The sequence below is a fragment of the Fringilla coelebs genome (assembly GCF_963513975.1).
Source record: "Fringilla coelebs genome assembly, chromosome: 6".
Classification (NCBI taxonomy): Eukaryota; Metazoa; Chordata; class Aves; order Passeriformes; family Fringillidae; genus Fringilla; species Fringilla coelebs.
The window spans coordinates 37,770,606-37,789,346 of NC_140034.1; the positions used below are offsets into that span (position 1 = coordinate 37,770,606).

The following is an 18,741-nucleotide window of genomic DNA, read 5'->3' on the forward strand; positions in this document are numbered from 1 at the left end:
CAAAGGAGTGGTGGGAGGAAAGCTGCAGCTCTGTCTGCTCCCTGAGGAGGCAGAGCTTGGCTTACTTAGCACCATTACAGGGCAGGGCAGATCTTGGCTGTGTTGTAAGAATTCACAGCCTCAACTGGTGCACAGAACCTCAATACCTCCCTTTTTAGAGAAATCCAGTTTTCAGTAATTCAAGATAACCACTCAGCACTTGTTTTGTAAAGTATATGTTTCAGCTGTCAAATTCAAGTAATCAAAGCACTGATCTCCACAGTCACCTTGTTTAAGTATACTGTAGAAATATTAAATATACCTGTATTTTATATGGAAGAGACCACAACGAAGCAAGCTGAAACAGAATCTTGTACTTCCGTTTTCATTTCATTCATTCAGCAGCTTAATTGTAGAAGAAGGATGATACCAGGAAGATTGCAGAGCTAACATCTTTCATGGAGTGGGAGGCAGGTGAGTTGGTGAGGAAAACTTGGCGCAGGAAAACACAGCAGTAAATACACGTGTGAACAAAAAGGGTGCCAGAGTAAGGAAGCAGTTGTAGTTAGTATACTAAATGATAAAGCCAGTGATACACAGGACATATACAAAATATTTATTCTCTTCTTTATTAAAAAAATTGCTTTTTCTTGACATTGCAACATATATTTGATTGGACACCATTCAGTGAAACAATTATTTGCTCAACAGCTGAGATTACAACTGCTAAATTACCTTTCCACTTCTATCCCTAAAAAATCCAGACAACTTTTCTATGTATTTTTTACATGTAAAAGTAACAGCTTCTTTTAAAACCAAGTATTGAGTGTACCTCAACCCAATTATAACATCTTCTCAGCATCTTAAGAGGTGAAAAGCAAGAGAATTTTAACATCTGCTATATACCATAGAAAGGAAGAAAACCTTACTGTTGAAAGCATTCACTGGGTAGTTTGTAAATTCAGTTGTGACTTTTTCAAAAAGGTAGTTTACAATTATGTTATGCATTAGTTTGCCAGACAGCTTGCATATTTTTTCTTCTCTTTGAAATTCCCTACTATTTCATAGGCATTAGATTAGAAATGCTGAATAATTGCTGTAACTTAGAGCATTTAAGGATTGATCTGCAGAACAGGGCAAGCAGGTACTTCCAAATCTTGCCATTTTAAACACTAGAACATTTTGAAGCTACTGCTATCTAAAGCCTGAATTCTAGCACACAACAAGTGCATACTGATGCACAAGTCTATCCTAAGTTACAAGGAGGCTTCTCAAACATTTTTCATCCACTGATATTTTCTTCTTTAACATCTTTTAGTCAAGTAAATTAGTTAAATGAAAACATTATGAAGCAACAAGAGAGTTGTAAGCCCCTGAAAGTTTAGAATCTCAGTGAAGTTGATCATAGATACATTATGCTCAGAGCACATTACAAGGTCTCATCAATTGCTTTCTGGATTCCACTAGCTAAAAGCAACGTGAACCATACACAGAGCACAAGCCTTTACATGAGAGGAACAGTATTTACAATGATGTCTTAGATACTTCTCGTTCATCCTAACACCCAGATAGGCCTCTACGTTTTCCAAGAGCATGAGCCTTTTTCTTTCTTCTGTCTTGCTCAAGCGTCTCACGCCTTTCTTCCCTGGAGGGAAAAAAAGAGACCATGTCAAGTTTTATTACACTAGCAACAAAAGGAATCTGAAGCTGACCACAGCCTAACACAAGTTTAATCAGTGTGCTGCCTTTGCCATAGGCAGAGATAAGAGTACTATTATGGACTGGACCCAAACATTCAGGCAAATACATCTGCTGAGACATGCAGGTCTAACACTTGAGGTAACAGCATGTCAGTATTGACAGCTTCTTCCAAGAAGAAGGTGAATCTCCAAACTCTGGAACTGATACTGTTCATGGAAAAAAAGTCTTAACAGATTCAGAGCAGCCTTTTGTTGGCCTTCTTGAAATTGAACAGTCATTGGAAGGAAAAATGGCTTTAATACAAAAGTATTCTTTCCTAAACTACATTTAAATCCTAAGAAGAATGAATCATCATATTATATCAAGTAACACCATCTATAAAAAGACGAGTGGGGTACTAACCTTGTCTGGATATGTGGCTGTTTGTAATCTTTCCTGTGTGAACAGATACCACCAGACCTACCGAGAACAGCATTTTCTTTAGATTCTCCCCACGGTTTTAGTCGTCCTACAATTTAGGAGCAAAAAGAGAGACTAGTTTAACAGTTTAGTAACTAATTGTGTGCTTAACTTCTTATTAATTTATCCTAGCTAGCCTGTCTCTTACTGGTTGTCTTGAAGATGATATGCCTCTTTAAGCTGTATTATCAGTTTCACCAGCCCATTCCCTACAAGTAGTTCTTCTGTAAGTAGAAACAGGTGACCGCACTTAGAAGTAACACTCACCATGCAAAGTTCAGCTTCTCAGATGAGATTAAAAAACCCCACATCATCGTGTAAGGAATATTTTGTATTTCCTGTACATGCATCTATTCAGTGGAATGCAAGGATATACATTCTTGTATTTATGGGCTTTAGGTCATAAAATCCTAATCTTCAGTAGGGAGGCTATTGAAGCACATATTATGAAGAAATTTCATATCAGACTATGTGGGAATCCAGAGAAAATGGAAAAGGGACAGGAAAAGAGACTGTAAACTTTGCTCTCACTGTTTGTATCAAAGTGCCCCGTAGGAGCAGCTGAGTCTAAGGGCTGCACAGGGTCACAGCACCTTTGTGTGGCTGATACCGAAGTGGCCGAGAGAGACTTGCTTTGAGATCAAACGTCTTCTTTCCACTTGTGGGTTCTGCAGGTTGAGCTCCAAACTTGAAGGGGGTAAGAACTACAAAAGGCACCAAGATACCATAATTAGAGTAGCGAGAGCATCAATGTACACAGAAAGACCACACTACAATTATCAAGACCAAAGAACTATGAAATGCCCCTGCTGCTACTTCTAAAGATAGAATTGCACAAACAATGCAATTCTCACTTGAAATAGGGAGGGGCAAGAGTTGTAGAGTACTGGCCCTTTAGCTATCATTATACTACCGAAGAGCACATACAGCTCCATGTGTTCTTCTAGTCCTTCAAGGCAAATTGAGTTTCTTCTATGCCTATTTGGAACCAAGTTGTTTTTCACGTTTAAGAAGAACTCTTTTGGAACAGGTCAGCTTCAGATCAGTGTGGAATTTTGCTTGCCCCTTGAAAACATCAGTATTATTATACAGCAAACCAGGAAGCTCTGGGTTCTTAACCTGTGCAAAGATCCCTGTAATGCTAAGGGCGTCAGTGGCTGGATAGCACAGCTGTGCTGCTGCAGAAATTGTTAGTAATCAGAAGACTTCTGATTTTTCTTAATTTTATTTCCTGAGTTATCACGGTGCTGAGGCTGATAACAGGTTGTCCTAAAGCACAGCTAGAAGCCTAATGCATGCTAACCCCACAAGAAGAACGAGACCTCTGAGAAGGTGTCAGGAATTCCTTTCTGTGCTGATGGAGGGTCCCTGTATCTGCTATATGAATCTTTTGCTATGTAGTCCTTCTATGTCTAGAAGACTTTCTATCCTCTTTCCTGAAGGTAGCTAGGTACCATATGTTTAAGTTGTAGCACCTAAACATTTTAGTCAAATCACTGGAAAACAAAGGAAACAAAGAAACTACTGCAGTTTCTGAAGAACCAGTCATAAATTAGAGAATTAAATCAAAACCTGGGTATACATGACATTCAATTGTTAAAAACTTGTGCACTAATTCAGTAAGACAAAAGTCTTGATCTGAAAGAGCCAAATATTCACCATCCACCTTACCCTTTGAGGCAGTCAGATCATTATTTTTTGCATTTCCCTTACTGTTCTTCTGACTTATTAGTTTGCAGCTCTTTTGAGTGTCAGGTGTGCAGATCTCCATGTATGGAGACATTCTAGATGGAGTCTTGGTAAGAGAGCGTTTGTGCTCATTATCTTTTGTGGCTTCTGAGAACCTGAAAGATTTTAGAAATATAAAGACAAGTTTAGTCACCTACAAGGAATGTAAGCAAAGTGCCAGAATTCTGTATTATTTATTATCATTTATTTATTATTGATAGAAAGATCAACTGTGTGAAAGATGTTCACAGCTCATACAAAAACCATACTAAAATACCTTGCTGGTATAACACTAAGTTTCGAGCCAGTGTCAATAGCAGTAAGTACTACTAGGAACTACAAAGAACTGACTTTTTTGTTATGTTGAAAAGCAAATATCCTTTATATCCTTTGGTGCAATAAGCCAGTAGATTTATTCACCAATAGATACGATTTACTTTAGACTGGATTCTGTAGTAAAGCATTGCATATTTCATTAGTTTTAAAATTCAAATAAGGAAAAACTGAAAGACAACTAACAGAATGCTGGGACCTCAAAGACCTACAAGAGGAAAAAGCTGAACATTTTGAAACACACAAGTTACCTGCATACCAAGACAAATACATTCCATATGTATTCCAAATGTGTATATACACATTTTTAATGAACACCTATGATTACTCATATCTGTGCAGATGCATAAAATTCAAAATCTCACAGAAACGCAAGAGAATAAGCTATGAGCTTGCAAGATTTAGAAAGACAAGGAGTAAATGTTGAAGAAAGCTGTTTTTGTGAGTGAGCAAGTTTATGATGAAGTACAGCTTACAAGGTCCACCACAGTGCAACTGGGGAATGGAATTTTGGAAACAAATTCTATGTTTTTGGTTCACATATTGCTAGAAATCAATTAGGGCTACAGTGAAGACATCCAAGCTCATCCAAGAGGACACTAGAGGCAGTGTATTTTTTACATTTGTTATCTATTGAAGTTAAAAAGACATTTGAAGCAAAAACAAAGCCATTAAGTTTGTAATCTTGATTTTGACCTTTGAACAGCAGAAGACCTGCATGCCAAAGTCTCATAAATATGTATTAACAGACAGCAATATGAGAAGTTGCACTATCTGACTTAAAAACAAAAATCCCACATACACTTTAGTCAGGGACAAAAAAAAGGCCCAGCAGCCATGATCTTGGCATGCAGAAGTGGAAAAGTGAAGGTCATCAGAGAAAGGAACACAACCAAGGGCTGTGAACAAGTGTGTATTGTTAGCAAAGGGAGAATATCTAATCAGAACTTCAGTCATTGTGGAAGGTTTAGGACAATGATTATAGTCAAAATTAGTATAACAGTTAGAAATCAACAAAGAAATAGTAGAAATAAAGGCTTTCCTTAGAAATCCAAGCAAAAAGAACATTTATTAATAGGATACTGTAAGGACTGTCCTTTCAATTTCTTCTTTTAAAAGACTTTAGGAAAATTATTAAGAAGCTAATAAAACATACTGATAACAGAAGTTCATGAAGTATTAACACTAATAGAGAATTACTGTGGAGGAATGATGACATACACATGATGTTCTAAAAGGAAATGAAATGAGGTATAATAGCATTGAGTAAGAGTTCATCCATTTAGCAATTCCTCATGACTTCTGGTGTCAGTTTCCATCTGCTAGAAACAGTCTACTTATAGTAGTCAATCACGAGAGGACCCCTGCTGTGACACTGAAGGGGAGGGGAAGTAGAGGACAAAAGGAAGAAAGTACCTAAAAACCATTGCAAGACTCACCTAGAATACTGAAGAGAGTTCAAAAATACAGAAAAATTATTTAGGCTAAACAGAAGCTATTAGGCTGCCTGGCAAAACAGAAAACCTAACACAGTAATAGAAGAAAAATAATTTACTTGATTTTGCATCATTTGGCTTTAAAAAATGAAAGCCAGGACTTGAGATTCTTTCAACAGACATAAAAATGAAGAATGAAGATAGTAACAGCACAATGAGGCTTAAACCACCCACAAAGCCAGGCTGAAAGTTAGTAACCAGAATTAGTCTTGCACAGTTCATGTTTGGAAAAGAAATAATGTAGTAAAATCACAGTCAGTGTTGATTATTTCATGTGTATCACATCAAATGGCTTGCTGGTAGCTTTGGTTTGTTCTTTTTACCTGACATTCATTTTGGATGTTGAAAGTACAGAAGGATGAAATGATGATTTCTGGGATAAAATGCTCCGATTAGCAGCGTTCAGAGAATTGCGTGGTGAGCGCCGCAGGTTAAAAGGAGTGCTGGTGGTGGAGAATCTGCCTCTTTCTGCATTTGGGCTGAATAAAAATCTTTTGCCACTGGCTTGTTTCTAGGGAAAAGCAAATTCTGAGTTACTATACTCTGCTGAAAATTTATCTACAAAGCAGCCAAGAGGAAGGGAAAACACACAGTGAATCAGAAGCATATGGCCTCTTCCGTTTTCTCCCTTTTTTCATCTTTAAAAGCATACTTTAAATCTAAGTATTTTTATTATCAAATTGACCTGACTACAAATACCTTAGACTATGGAGTGTCTTTTTCTGATGCTCTTAAGGGATTTGATTTTCTGGTCAGCACCTGCCAATAGTAATTTGTCTGAAGTATAAGTTGATGAAATATATGCCATTTTAAAAATAAATATAGTGTTCAGGAGTTTCATTCATTGTTACTGTTTGATATGGACAGTGCTAGAGTAACCAACCTGAACAATTCTATGGCCATTGCCATATTCATTCACACATTCATTGATACATTACTGTCACTTTTTTAGGCTCTACTGCACTTTGTGAGAGGCCCTGTTAGCAGCTTTCACCAATGTGAGGGTGAAATACAAGAACTGAGAACAACACATATTGAATGTATTTTTAAGGAGAATCATATGCAGCCATGGGATGATAGTTCAGGCACAAAAGAGAAAATATTAAATTCCTGCTATTTGAAAAACAACCTATCCCCTTGGTTAAATTTTGCAGCAATTCAGTTGTAAACAAAAGATCCAGGAGGTCTTTCACAAAAGTAATTGTGACAATTATTTTTACTCAAGAACAATGAGTTAGTTGTTGGTTTCTACAGCAGTACACTGTTAACATGTAAAACCTTGTATTGTTATATAAGTTTTATACAAATAACTATATATATTGGCTATAATATTCCACTGCAGGTCCACATGACCAGCTACTTACTGATCTAAAGAGACCTGGCAGGCCTTTTACAGAAAGGCCCTGGAAACAACTGAATATGCCAACAATGGGTATCCTCCTGTATTTTCTCTTACCTTGACTGTGCTGCAACTTTCATTCAGTTTTTTTTTCCTCTCAACGTAGTCAGCAATAGATTCCATTTTCTTGAACTGAGCCTCATGCAACTTTTTAAAGTCTAAGAAGTTCCAAAAATAAGAACATTCACAGATATAATATGGTTCTAAGGGAGTGTAGTACGTAATAGGAGAACTTTGTGACACCTATTGTCATGGGCTCAAAGAAGTCAATGCATCCCTCTAATTAAAGGCTGTAGACACAGCTGACCATACAGGACCAAAAGAATCTCTGTCACCAGCTACATGGCCCGTTACCTGGTAATCTGGAGGATTATAGAGTCATGGTCTGGGTTGGAAGGGGATTTTAAAGATCATCCAACCCAACCCCCAAATTCTGCAGTTAAAGAAAACAATAAATACTTCTACATTTGAGATGATTTAACACACTTTAAGAAGTGATGAATGTGAGCTAATGTATAGTAGTACAGCACAATCACAGTATTTATAAAGTGAAAACTAAAAAAGCAGGAATTATAGTATATATGTGTTCCTGTTCTTTGAAAATCATTAATACAAGTATTGTATGGAGAAGTCACCAAAATGTTCAATAAACCAGTTTTTTAACATACATGCCAGTCATTTACTACTATAAATTTACAAGCTGGCATATGTACCTTGAAGTGTAACATTTTGGAAATTTTTTTGTTTGCTTATTTTTTAAAGAGAGGATATTCTTTAATTTGAGCAGGAATAGAAATCTGAGTTGTAAAAAACTAAGTAAAGTCTCTCTTTACACAGAGAAAACACATCTCTTCCTAAAGATGGCAGGCTATCTTACTTGGTGTGGTAGTTGTCACTCCTGCAGACCTAGATGCACGGCCTACAAGTAAAGGGATCTTCCTTCCTGCAGGATGAGCATTACCTGGTACAGCAATATTAGAAAAAATCATTATAACTCCTGGATGATTTAAAGTAATCACAGTAGTTTTAAATATTGTTCCAATGTTTGTTTCAAAACACACTTTATCTCTTCAAAGCGGGTTTAGATTTTGAGAAATAGAACCATCTGGAATAGGTATGTTCTAAGTCTCTCAAAACTGATTTAACTGGTTTGTCATTAATAATATATCTTGTAAAATCACAAGCCCAGCATGATTCCTAAAATCATGTTAGGTTCGTATTTATGAAAGTAAAATATTTTTCAGGGAAAGTTTTCAAGAGAACTGTGCTTGTGGTAAACAAAAACTTTAAATTCACAGGCCTTGATATGTGTTTTTTAAATGTTGATACTAAAGACGAAATGCCTTTTGACCAACTTTTCTGCCACTGCCTTATTTATATACAAAGTCCAAGTTATTTTTGTCATCTCTGTTCTCAGGTGTAGTAATACGCTCATGTTCACATTTTAATGATTAATTTTCTTAAGAAAAAAAAAATCAGGCAACAACTTTACATCAAATTCAGCATTTGCGTATCAACAGCAAACACTTGCTTTTCTGGTCATTCACATCCCCTCAAAAGTAAACTTAGATGACCACAATATATTGAAAGAAGCCCTTATTGGAAACAAATAATGGCATACAGTTAAAAAAATCAATTTGTTGATATTGAATGCAGACTTGTTACTACAGCTGTAGGAAGAGATGAGCACTGTACTGTCAGGATGAGTGATGCCCCCAAGCATCCCCCACATACCCTATTGCTTTTGTTTTTAAAAACAACCTTCGTAGAAAACCCCACATTTTTTAGTTAGTTCAAAATTATTGGTGGTCTCCCATAAGATTGTCCTTGTAAATTCTATGGAACAACAAGAATATCCATAATAAAGTTACAGACTACATACACTGGTCCTAAGAGAGCAAATGCAGAAGTGTATCTTACTTGACAGACACCTCAATATCAAGAAATTATCAGATTAGGTAGACAAACTCATTTCTTTATGTCAGCTGCATACACAAAGCAGTGGAGGATAAATAAATTAATATTTTCAGTAGCATCGTGTTTGAAGGACTAAAAACACCACCAGACGAAAAAGTGATCCAGTGGAACACATTCAGATACTCTTAGGAAGTTCAAACAAATGGTAAAGGATTTTATGTTTTCTGCTGATTTTACTCCTGGAAAGCAAAAGATCAAACTGTTCACCTGTAGAAAAAGATAAATGGACCATAACAAAGCAAGTCCTCCCTTTCTTGCCTCCTTCTAGAGGCCAAACAATACCTGAAGGGTACTCCAAAAGGCACTGATCCTTTTGGAAGTGTAAAACTCAAATACACTCCTCTCTGAAAAGTCCTTCACTAAAAACAAGAGTTCTGAAGTCAAAGCCAGCAAAATTCCTACACTGCAGAATTTGTGGATTTGCATTACAAACATTAAACAACACAAGCTCAAACCAGATCAATTTTCTTCTGGTATCCCCAAAACAAGGTTCTGATCAATAGATGTGCCACAAAAACTGTAGGAAGACTCAATAAAATTATCTTGTGGTTGTTCTAAGTAGCATAAATTAAAGTTACTTTTATCCAATTTTCTACTTACATTGTCTTCCCCTGCCTTTAGCAGAAGTCTTCTCTGCCCGTTTCTTCTGTCCAGCACCCATCCCTGGATTCTCAATAGCTCTCTCTTCAGTTATTTGGATTTTGTTTTGTGATATCTTCTGTCCCTTTTTGTGCTCACCCTGAGGCACTTCATTTTCTTTCATTTCAGAATGCACCTGAAATTTAAACATACTTTGTTTAACCAGTTTGTTCCAACTGGATATAAAGCAAGGCTGTTGTTCTGAGAACAGTGAGTCAGTGGAACACATTGCCCAGAGAGGTGCACAGCCTTCATCCTCAAGGGTTTTCAGCACCAGATTGGATAAAGCCTAAAGCACTGGGCTCTAACCTCATAGCTGAGTCTGCTTTGACTGGGAGATTGAGCAAGAGATTTTCTGCAGTCCAAACTGAATTAACCTGTGAAATACTTACCCTGTTACTTCAAAAACTTAGATATATTAGAAAGCTTTGACCTGCATAGCTCTCACATTTTAGTATAAAATTGCCTTTATGGATTACAGTTAATGATTTGTAAGCAAGATTAAATTCACTGGGGATGTTACTTTTTACTGTTGTATTTTTGCATACTGTACAATTCTCTAACACTAAAAGATTAACACTCCTCATTTTCTCATTTCCCTCCTCTACCTCAGTAAAAGTCTTTCAGACAGTTCTTAATTTACCCACTCCTTGCAACTCAAAAAAAGTTCAACCTCCATCTCACCTTGTAACTTTCTCTTCCTAAGTCACACAACCCTCACAATAAAAAAAGTTATGAGGCTTAGGCAATTATGCAACTTCTGATAATTTTTTCTGTACCAAAAAAGAGAGAACAGCCTTATTTTAGCTAAATTCTGAAAGTAGCCTAAGATTCAGAATATTACAATGAACTAGTGAAAGCAGCCTTACACTCAGATAAAGTTTTTGGAATTGTATATTTCTTAGAGGAATTTATTTTCTTGAAGCAGTGACTAGAAGTAATGTCTGTTTATTATGGGGCAGTGCATAAATGGACAAAAGTCAGTGCTACAAAATACAAAAGACCAGTACCAGAATGCTTGAATATCAATTTCTGTACATGTCTATACACACAAACACACGTATATAAACACATACCATCTAAAAATGGGGACTGAAAAGAAATCAAGTGTGCTTAAACTACGCTCAGAGGAAGGGAGGACAGCACACAAAAGCATGCAAAGCAAATCACCTCTTTCTCATCAGAAAGCAGTGGGTTTTCTTCACTGCTATTAGTTTCCTCACGGGAGTTCCTCTTTTTTCTGGTTATTTTCTTATCCTTACCACGTCTTTTTGTAATGAAACACACTGAATCAGACATAATTTCCTCCTGATCGCTCAGTTCATCCGATTTAATGGAAGCAGATGCACTCTTTACAGGACCCTGTAGCAGAAAAATACTATAAGTGGAAAATATATCTGACACAAATATGAACTAAATACTCCAGATCAGTTTCAATTTTATTATTTTAAAAAGTATTTTACACTGAGGATAAACAGTAGCATGCCACATAGCAGCATAGTAATCAAGAAACTGGCACTATCTAGGTTCCCCTAAGCATCAAAGCTCTTTGATGGGAGCATCATCAAAGCATCATCTCTTCTCATTGAGGACAGCATCAATGCTCTCATCAAAGCATTGTTTGGAGACTTTAAATACAATTCCTATGATTGGTTTATCATATTTTATTTTAATAAGATTATAAAAGCCTAATATTTTATATTTGGAATCTAACTTGCATGATGCCATGACCCTTCCATATTTGTACATTTGTGGAATACTCTTCACCAGTAAAAACAGGGCTCCTTTCCTGCTCGTGAAAATTGTAAAAAAGCTGACAGGGTTTACTCCAGTTCCTCAAGCCTTTAAAGAAGATTTTTAAGGGATGCACTTAAAGGGAGATGTATTTTAGAAAAAGCAGATAAATTACTTTAATCAAAAACATTGCCACACTCAACAAAATAATTCAGCTTACAGAAAACTTTTTAAAAAGGTAAGAAAACAAAACACTGAGAGACAAATAAAGGAAGTAGCATAACTGTATTGCTTTCATTATAGAGGAACTAAATTGTAGTAGATGCAAAATGCTTTCCAATCAGTACCTAGTCCCCTTCATTTAGGCATTCAAAAGGAATAAAATCTTTTTATATTTGGTATTGAATAGTGTTTGGAGCCAAACAAGCAAGAATTAAGATTTGTTCAGTGGAAATTAAGTGTTATTGTTCACAGAGAATATATTTGTACTGATCCTGAAAAATACACTGCTAATTTTGGCAGCTGAAAGGAAATCAGCTTTTAGTTGTACAGGCCGCTTCAAAACTAACATTAGCATGTGTATTTGTGTATTTCTATCAGTATATAAGTACTTTAAACTAAGGGCACTAAGAAGAAAAGGTATTTTTCTATTACAATTCCCATTGTGGTCAAAATCACCCTTAAGCACATGCCCTGCTCTATGGGTTACAAATTAAAGTTTACGTTTCTTAAAAGCAAGGTCTGATTTATTATGTTACCATATTTTCTCTTTCTTCATTTGTCCTTTCAAAGTGTTGCTTCAATGATTCCAGTAATTTGTCTGCCTGAAGAGAAATCAGAACAACACATGAACCAAACAGTCCATGAAGTCACTGAAGAGCTGCCCAGGCCCAGCCCACATCCTATAAACTGACCCAACAAGTGAGCAGAACATTTCCTAAATCCAGCAGCATAAGGACAAACCTAGGACGTGTTCGAGTCAGTCAATTAGAGGAAGTGCCTAAGGCCACAGATAAATCTGCAGCATATTCTCCACGGAGGCTCAAAGGCAAATTTCCTTGACTAGGTTTCTCCTGCTCTATTTTCCAGGAGGCTAATTGTTCAAGGAAGGAGACAAACTGTTTTAAGCCCCATAGCGCAGCTGAACTTGAATTAAAATTGTGTCAAATTTCTGCAGTCGCTTCTGTCTCGCCCATGCTACATGCAAAGCATTTTTTTCATCCCTCGCATACGTTCAGTGGTAATAGCAATAAAATAACGATGAAAACACACCATTGATAATTCAGACCTCGAAAGACTCCTAAACACCTACATGGAAAGGTCACCACAAGAACAAAGTGCCCCAAAACTCACATTCCCAGAAAAACTCTTAGTCCTGTGAGGCCAGGGAGCTGCCTTGTGCACCCCAGATCTTTCTTTTCAGGCTTTCTGGCTTGTGCCATTGCGGCAGGAGGAGCCCGGCCGTGCCTCACACGCACCTGCAGCTCCAGGCAGGCCCTGCGGCGGCCTCAGCCGCGACCGCCAGGCGCGCCCTCTCCTCCCTCCCTCAAGGTACTCTCTTGGGCTGTTCCTCCCACTCCGAGTCGGAAGAAATAAAAACCAAAACAAACCAAGCCAAGCCAAACAAACACACACACAACGACCCGCGCCTGGGGCGAACGGCGCGGGGACACCGGCGTGGGGGAATAGCCGGGCCAGCAGAGGAGGGGGCAGCCGCCCCTTCTCGATGCTCCGGGGGACACCGGAGCCCCGCTCTCCCCCTCCCCGAGTGAGTGGACGGCAGCACAGCCCACCGGGGCGCCCCAGCGCGAAGGCACCGCCGCATCCCGCGGGCGGTGCTGCGGCCAGCGCCGCTCCAGACCCGGGAGGGTGCGCCCCGGGAGGCCAGGGATGCGTTCTTGCTACCGGGTACGGGGGCACCCCAAAACCCAGAGCTTCGTGGGTAGCGCTCCCTCGTAGCCGCCCCGCCTCACCCGAAGGTTGGCCCTCAGCCCGGCGGCCTTGGCGATGCGCTGGAGCTCGGCATATTTCAGCGCCTCCAGGGGCTGCAGCGAAGCGAGCGCCATGACAGCAGCTCCGACCGAGCGGCCCTGCCCGCCGCGCGCCAACCGACGCGACTCGCGCCACACCTGCCGTTCGAACTGACCCGCTGCGCCAGCCCATTGGCTGAGCCAGAGAATGGGCGTGGCCAAAGGGGGCGGAGCGCGGGAGCCACCAATGGCGGCGCGGCCCGCCGCGCGTGCTTATTTTCAAGCGCGATGAGGCGTTCCTGGCACAGCAAGGCGCGCGGTGCGGCCCGCTGCTCAATGGCCGCGGGCGGCGGGGATTGACGTGCCTACTGACCAATGGCAATGCAGACTTGAGAACCAGCCTCCAATCGCCATACTCGGGGGGCGGGCCCCGCGCCTGAACGCTTGGCGGGAGGAGATGGCGGTACGGCAGCGGCTGAGACAGCTGTTCCAGGACCCGCAGCCCATCGGGGCCATTGTGGTGGAGCGGGCGTCCGCCCCCGCCTCTACCGCCTGGGCCTCGACGCCCCCGCCGCCGCCCCCGCCGCCGCCGTCACCGCCCCTGCCGCCGCTGTCACCGCCGTCGTCTTCCTTGTCGCCGGCCGCGGAGCCGGCATCGCCGCCGCGGCGGCGGGGTCCGCTGCCGGAGGAGTGCGCCGTGTTCCACTGCCGTGGCTGCTGGACGGTGCTGGGGGACTCGCTGCAGCTGTGCGGGCAGGAGCCGCCGGGGCTTAGCGTCCTCGTCTGCTTCAGTCAGTGCCGCGTCGGGCCGGCGGGTGCTGAGGACGCGCCGCTGCCCCGCGCGGGCCTCGGGGCGGGCAGCGGCGGCCGGGCGGGGGGTGGTCCGGGAGCTCTCGGCGGCAGCGCGTCTCTCTTTCTCCTCAGAAGTCACCAGCGATGTGACCTGGGAGGACTCGCTGCTGGTCGGCCTGGAGGGAGCCCTCCTGGGATGGTGCGTAGCTCCCGTAGTTCTGCCCCGGGCCTGCCGTGAGTGGCCGCCGCGGTAAATAGTGCCGTCAAAGCCGGGATCCGGCAACACCGGGAGCTCCTCCGGCTTGTGCGAGGGGGGGGGTCTGAGGGGCTTGGCAAACTGCCAAGTGACTTCTGTGCCTGTTTCACATTTCGGATGGAGAAACCTTTTGTAGGGATGTAGTTCTCACTTGAAATCAAAGAATTTTGCTGCTATAACCTCTGCAGTAGAAGACAGCTTAACTTGTAGGTCCCTTTCTTCCCTTCCCTTAAAAGTCTCTTACTTAAAACATCTCTGGGTTTTGTTTGGTTTGGTGGGATTTTGGTTGGTTTGGTTTTGGTGGGAGGGGTGGCTATTGGTTGGTTGGTTTTTCTTAATACTGAAAATAAAAAACTTGTGCTGCCCTATTCAGGAACCTACCGTTTGCAAGGTTTGGTAACTCAGTCTAACGGGAGGAATGTAAAATGTCATCTAGGGGCTTACAGAACCAGTAGCTTGTTTAAATGATTTTTAAAGGCTGTTTTACAAACTGTAAGGACTGGGAACTTTTTGAATATAAGACATACTCTTTTTTTGACTTTTTTCCTTGCCCCTCTCTCTGCTTGGGGTAATAATCTATTTTATTAGAAAGAATTTACAACTGGCACATGCATTGTTTTATTACTTAAATCATGTTTGAGTAGAATATTCTAAACCACTCTGTGATAATAAGATGTACATTTTCTTCCTTAATAGCAACTTCACTTACTAGAGAGATTACTTCTTTCACAGCATGCCCAATTTCTTACGGTCACGTTGTTTTTGTACATATTACTTTTTTGAGGAGGAGGCATTATTATGCCTTGGATTTTGCCCCAGTGGAACTGAAGATTTGATGCCCTCTGACAAATATACAGCATCTGTGGTTTCAGAAACTTCTGTTTAAAAACACTTCCCTTTCAACTTTTAGTGCTTATCATTTATTATGCTGTCGGTCTTGTGGCTCGGCCGTGGGCTTCATTCTTTATTCTTCTGGCAGTGACCTGGCGCATCTCCGGGACTTGTTCTGTTTCTTCAAGGACAGCATCATGTGGTGAGTACGTTGCATTCTTATGGTCAGTGACTTCACAGGTAGTTGTAAGTTACTGTACAACTAGCCTACAGCTACCAAAAGTGGTTTGACTTTTGTCTGAGCACAGTGGTGTGGGATTTTAATATTCTTGATGCCTAAATTGTGTTGATGTGAGTCCCTTCGATTTGCGTAGCACCTCTTGAGTGTCCTTGTGTAATGTAAGGCTTCATATTTCCTTGTGTGCAATGCTGAAATCTCAGGTCCAGATTCATTTAGCTAATGTAAGGTGTCAAAGTGATTCCATGATAGGGTGAGGATTTGACTATAGCAGCTGCAAATTACTTATAGCAGGTGATGAGAGGATCTTGATTCCAAATTGAAACCATTGTTACGTTTTGAATATTTTCATATTTATTATTTTTGGCAACAATCTTGTAACCGCTTTAAAATCATCTGTCTAAATAGTGCAACTATATGTTTTTTAACTGTTTTTCTGTGGCTTTTTTTCATTTCTCCTTTTGTTTTCCAGTTACATCTTAAAAAATCAAATGATTATAGAAGCTTCTAAGGTGAATTTTCCAGCTGTGACCTTAAAGAAACGCATGCAGAATGTAAGATTTCCACAATAATGGAAAATACTTTTAAAATGCTGATAATTTTGGACATTAATTCAAAAACATTGACACAAATATGGGAGTTTTTAGTGCCTAAGATTGAGAAAATGCTGCCTTATTTCACAATAACTGACTCAATGCATGAGACGTGAAACATTTTCTAAGAGCTCTAAACTGCAGAACATACCCAATTCTAGCTAAATTTTGGCAAAAGTTTGTTTTCCTTTTATCTTTATACCTTGCAAAGAAAAAAAACCCTAAAATCATTTATTCAGACTTGGCCTAAGTATTATGACTTGTGTTGTCATTGTTGAAGAATTTAAAAATAGATTTTTTTTTTAATTTGAAAGGGATTTTTAAAGAGTTATATTTTTATGTCTGTGTAAGCTCAAAACAGCATGGCAGTATTTGTATTTTCAGAGAGAACTCCAGGACCTCCCTCCTGTTTAGGTGTTCAAATTGGATGTTCTTATCTGTAACCTGACTTGTTGTTATGTTAGTTAATTGCCTGTGCCTAGGCTCAAATAAAGTTATTGTGTGTAGGAGACAGCCAGTATATCCAATATTTATAATTTGTTCATTACTTTTTTGGGGGGCTGAGTTTAGGTTTTAGTTTCTCTTGTGATGGGGCTTTTACATTTCTTAAGTTTTGTCCTCTTCGAAGTCATCTTCCAGTTTCTGTAAGATCAGAGTGTTTTTACAGGTAAAGTGAGGCTAAAATACAAAAATCTTACCTAGATAAAACTTCTGCAGTCGAGACATTATTTAGTTATAAATCATAAATAATAAAGTTAGTAATACATGATTGAAGTAAAAATATGACAGCACTTCATTGCAAACACAATTTATGGGACTGTAGAGAGTTTGCTTGTTGACTAGAACAAGCTCAAGCATCTAGCCTTTGCTTTTTGAGACATAATGTCCACATGTATTCCCAAGCTAATGATGAAACGTTTGTCCACATATTGTCAAAGAAGATCTCTGGCTGTGTGAAAATTTGAGTTAATTAGGTAAGATCAGGTTCATCATAGTAAAACTGCAGCAACTCCATCTCCATATTCCCTTATGTCCCTGGAAGGGCTGATACTGGTACACATTGATCCATCTCCAGTCTTCAGTGCAGCACTCTGATCTGGGTGCTGGTTTTGTCAGTATTAAACATGCAGTATAGAGATCAAGCCCCTCTATATTTTCCCATCTTGAAAGTGAGCTGCACTTTAGCCACTTAAAGTGGGCGCCAGTCATCCAAAGATCCAGTGTTAGGACTTTTTTTGCTAATTTCAGTACTCTTCTCTTTTTTCCTAGATAAAAGAAAAGCTTGTGGAGTTCAGTGGTCGTGTAGAATCATTGACAAGGAAGCTGGATAAAATAATTATGTAACAGAATGGCAAAATTCTACAACAGATCCAGATGACCTACTATCAGGATACGCAAGAGTTAATGCCAACTAATACCCATTTTCAAGAACTGCTGGAGTTGTTTCTGCATCTCTGCTGAGTTTGGTCATTACGAAGAAATAATGCACCAGACCAGGTCTGAGTATTGAGCTGTCACTTTGTGTGTGGAACTGATGATGAAGTGCAGCCCTTCAAGAACGCATGAGAATCTGACATACTTAAGTTATGCGTGGAAGACTGAATAGCTCACCCATGCAGCGTGTTACTCTCTGAGGCTGTGGAAATCTGACTGGTTTTTCTAATGACTTCAGGGGGAAAACTTGGAAATACTGAAGTCAGGTTTCTGGAGCTATGCAAAACATATTTAACAAGGTGATGCTATTCAAGAGCCACCATTACAAACTGAACCTTCTTAAAAACCTAAAGCTCTTGTCCTACCTCTTAATACAGACACATTATAATTGGCAGCCTTGGTTTTAATGGCAGGTAGATTTTGGTCATGTGGCTCATAGCTACATCTGATATGTGAGCCACTGCTAAATGGATTCCTAAATAGTTTTGAGGTTTGCTTGTGTGCATTGCCTGCAAAAGCAGCAGACGAGCACAGATGCTGCAATGTTCTTAGAGCATGAGTCTGGATGCATGGAGGCAGAACACAAGGTTTTGAATTCCAGGAAAAGGGCAACCCATGTGCCTGCCAAGTCTGCTGAAGTGCAGTCCCAGGAACAGGACTGAGTGAGCTACTGCCTTGAACAGATTTGAGCCTTTCTTTCTGGAATGTTAACTATGAAACCAAGGAACAGTCTTCTGCACAATTGTGGAAGCAGTGCTTTCCTGAAGTTATGACTGCCTGTTGCCTTCAACTGGCCAGCTAAGATGTTTCATAAAAAATACCTAGTTCTGGCTCATTGGCATCTCTCGCTGTTGAAAATTGGTTCTGCTTATTTCCAAATATTTAGAAAATAATTTTATAGAAAAGAAAGCACTACTTACCCTTTATTACTGGAACAGAATATCCCTAATTCTTGTTTTTGGAAGATTAAGGTCCCTTTTCCTCTCCTCTTTGCTGCCTAAAGGGCTAAGGTTTTTCCCGAAAGGGACAATGAACTTTATGGAAAGTTTAGTAGTTGTCTGTAGAAGTCTAGAGAGGATTATATTTACTTGATCAGCTTAATTCCAGTGATGCAAATTGCCTTCTCCTTCCATACATATGACCAGCAGGTTTCAGATGTCATTGCTGCTGCTGCCAGTTCTG

The 18,741-nt window shown here is 40.1% G+C and overlaps 2 protein-coding genes across 2 annotated transcripts; one reads left to right on the forward strand and one right to left on the reverse strand.

Moving 5' to 3' along the window:
- Window positions 1-1,516: 1,516 nt before the first annotated feature.
- Window positions 1,517-13,511, reverse strand: NUSAP1 (nucleolar and spindle associated protein 1; the record flags this gene model as incomplete). The annotated part of the gene is made up of 11 exons (XM_084207638.1): window positions 1,517-1,624; window positions 2,083-2,188; window positions 2,733-2,843; window positions 3,811-3,983; window positions 6,020-6,207; window positions 7,153-7,253; window positions 7,973-8,056; window positions 9,673-9,847; window positions 10,882-11,073; window positions 12,204-12,269; window positions 13,419-13,511. 11 exons carry the CDS (start codon window positions 13,509-13,511, stop codon window positions 1,537-1,539), a joined length of 1,377 nt encoding a protein of 458 aa, XP_084063764.1. The 3' UTR covers window positions 1,517-1,536.
- A 361-nt stretch (window positions 13,512-13,872) lies between these two features.
- On the forward strand, window positions 13,873-17,469 carry OIP5 (Opa interacting protein 5; the record flags this gene model as incomplete). Its single annotated transcript, XM_084207325.1, has 5 exons — window positions 13,873-14,206; window positions 14,340-14,406; window positions 15,374-15,496; window positions 16,005-16,086; window positions 17,395-17,469. 5 exons carry the CDS (start codon window positions 13,873-13,875, stop codon window positions 17,467-17,469), a joined length of 681 nt encoding a protein of 226 aa, XP_084063451.1.
- Window positions 17,470-18,741: the final 1,272 nt, after the last annotated feature.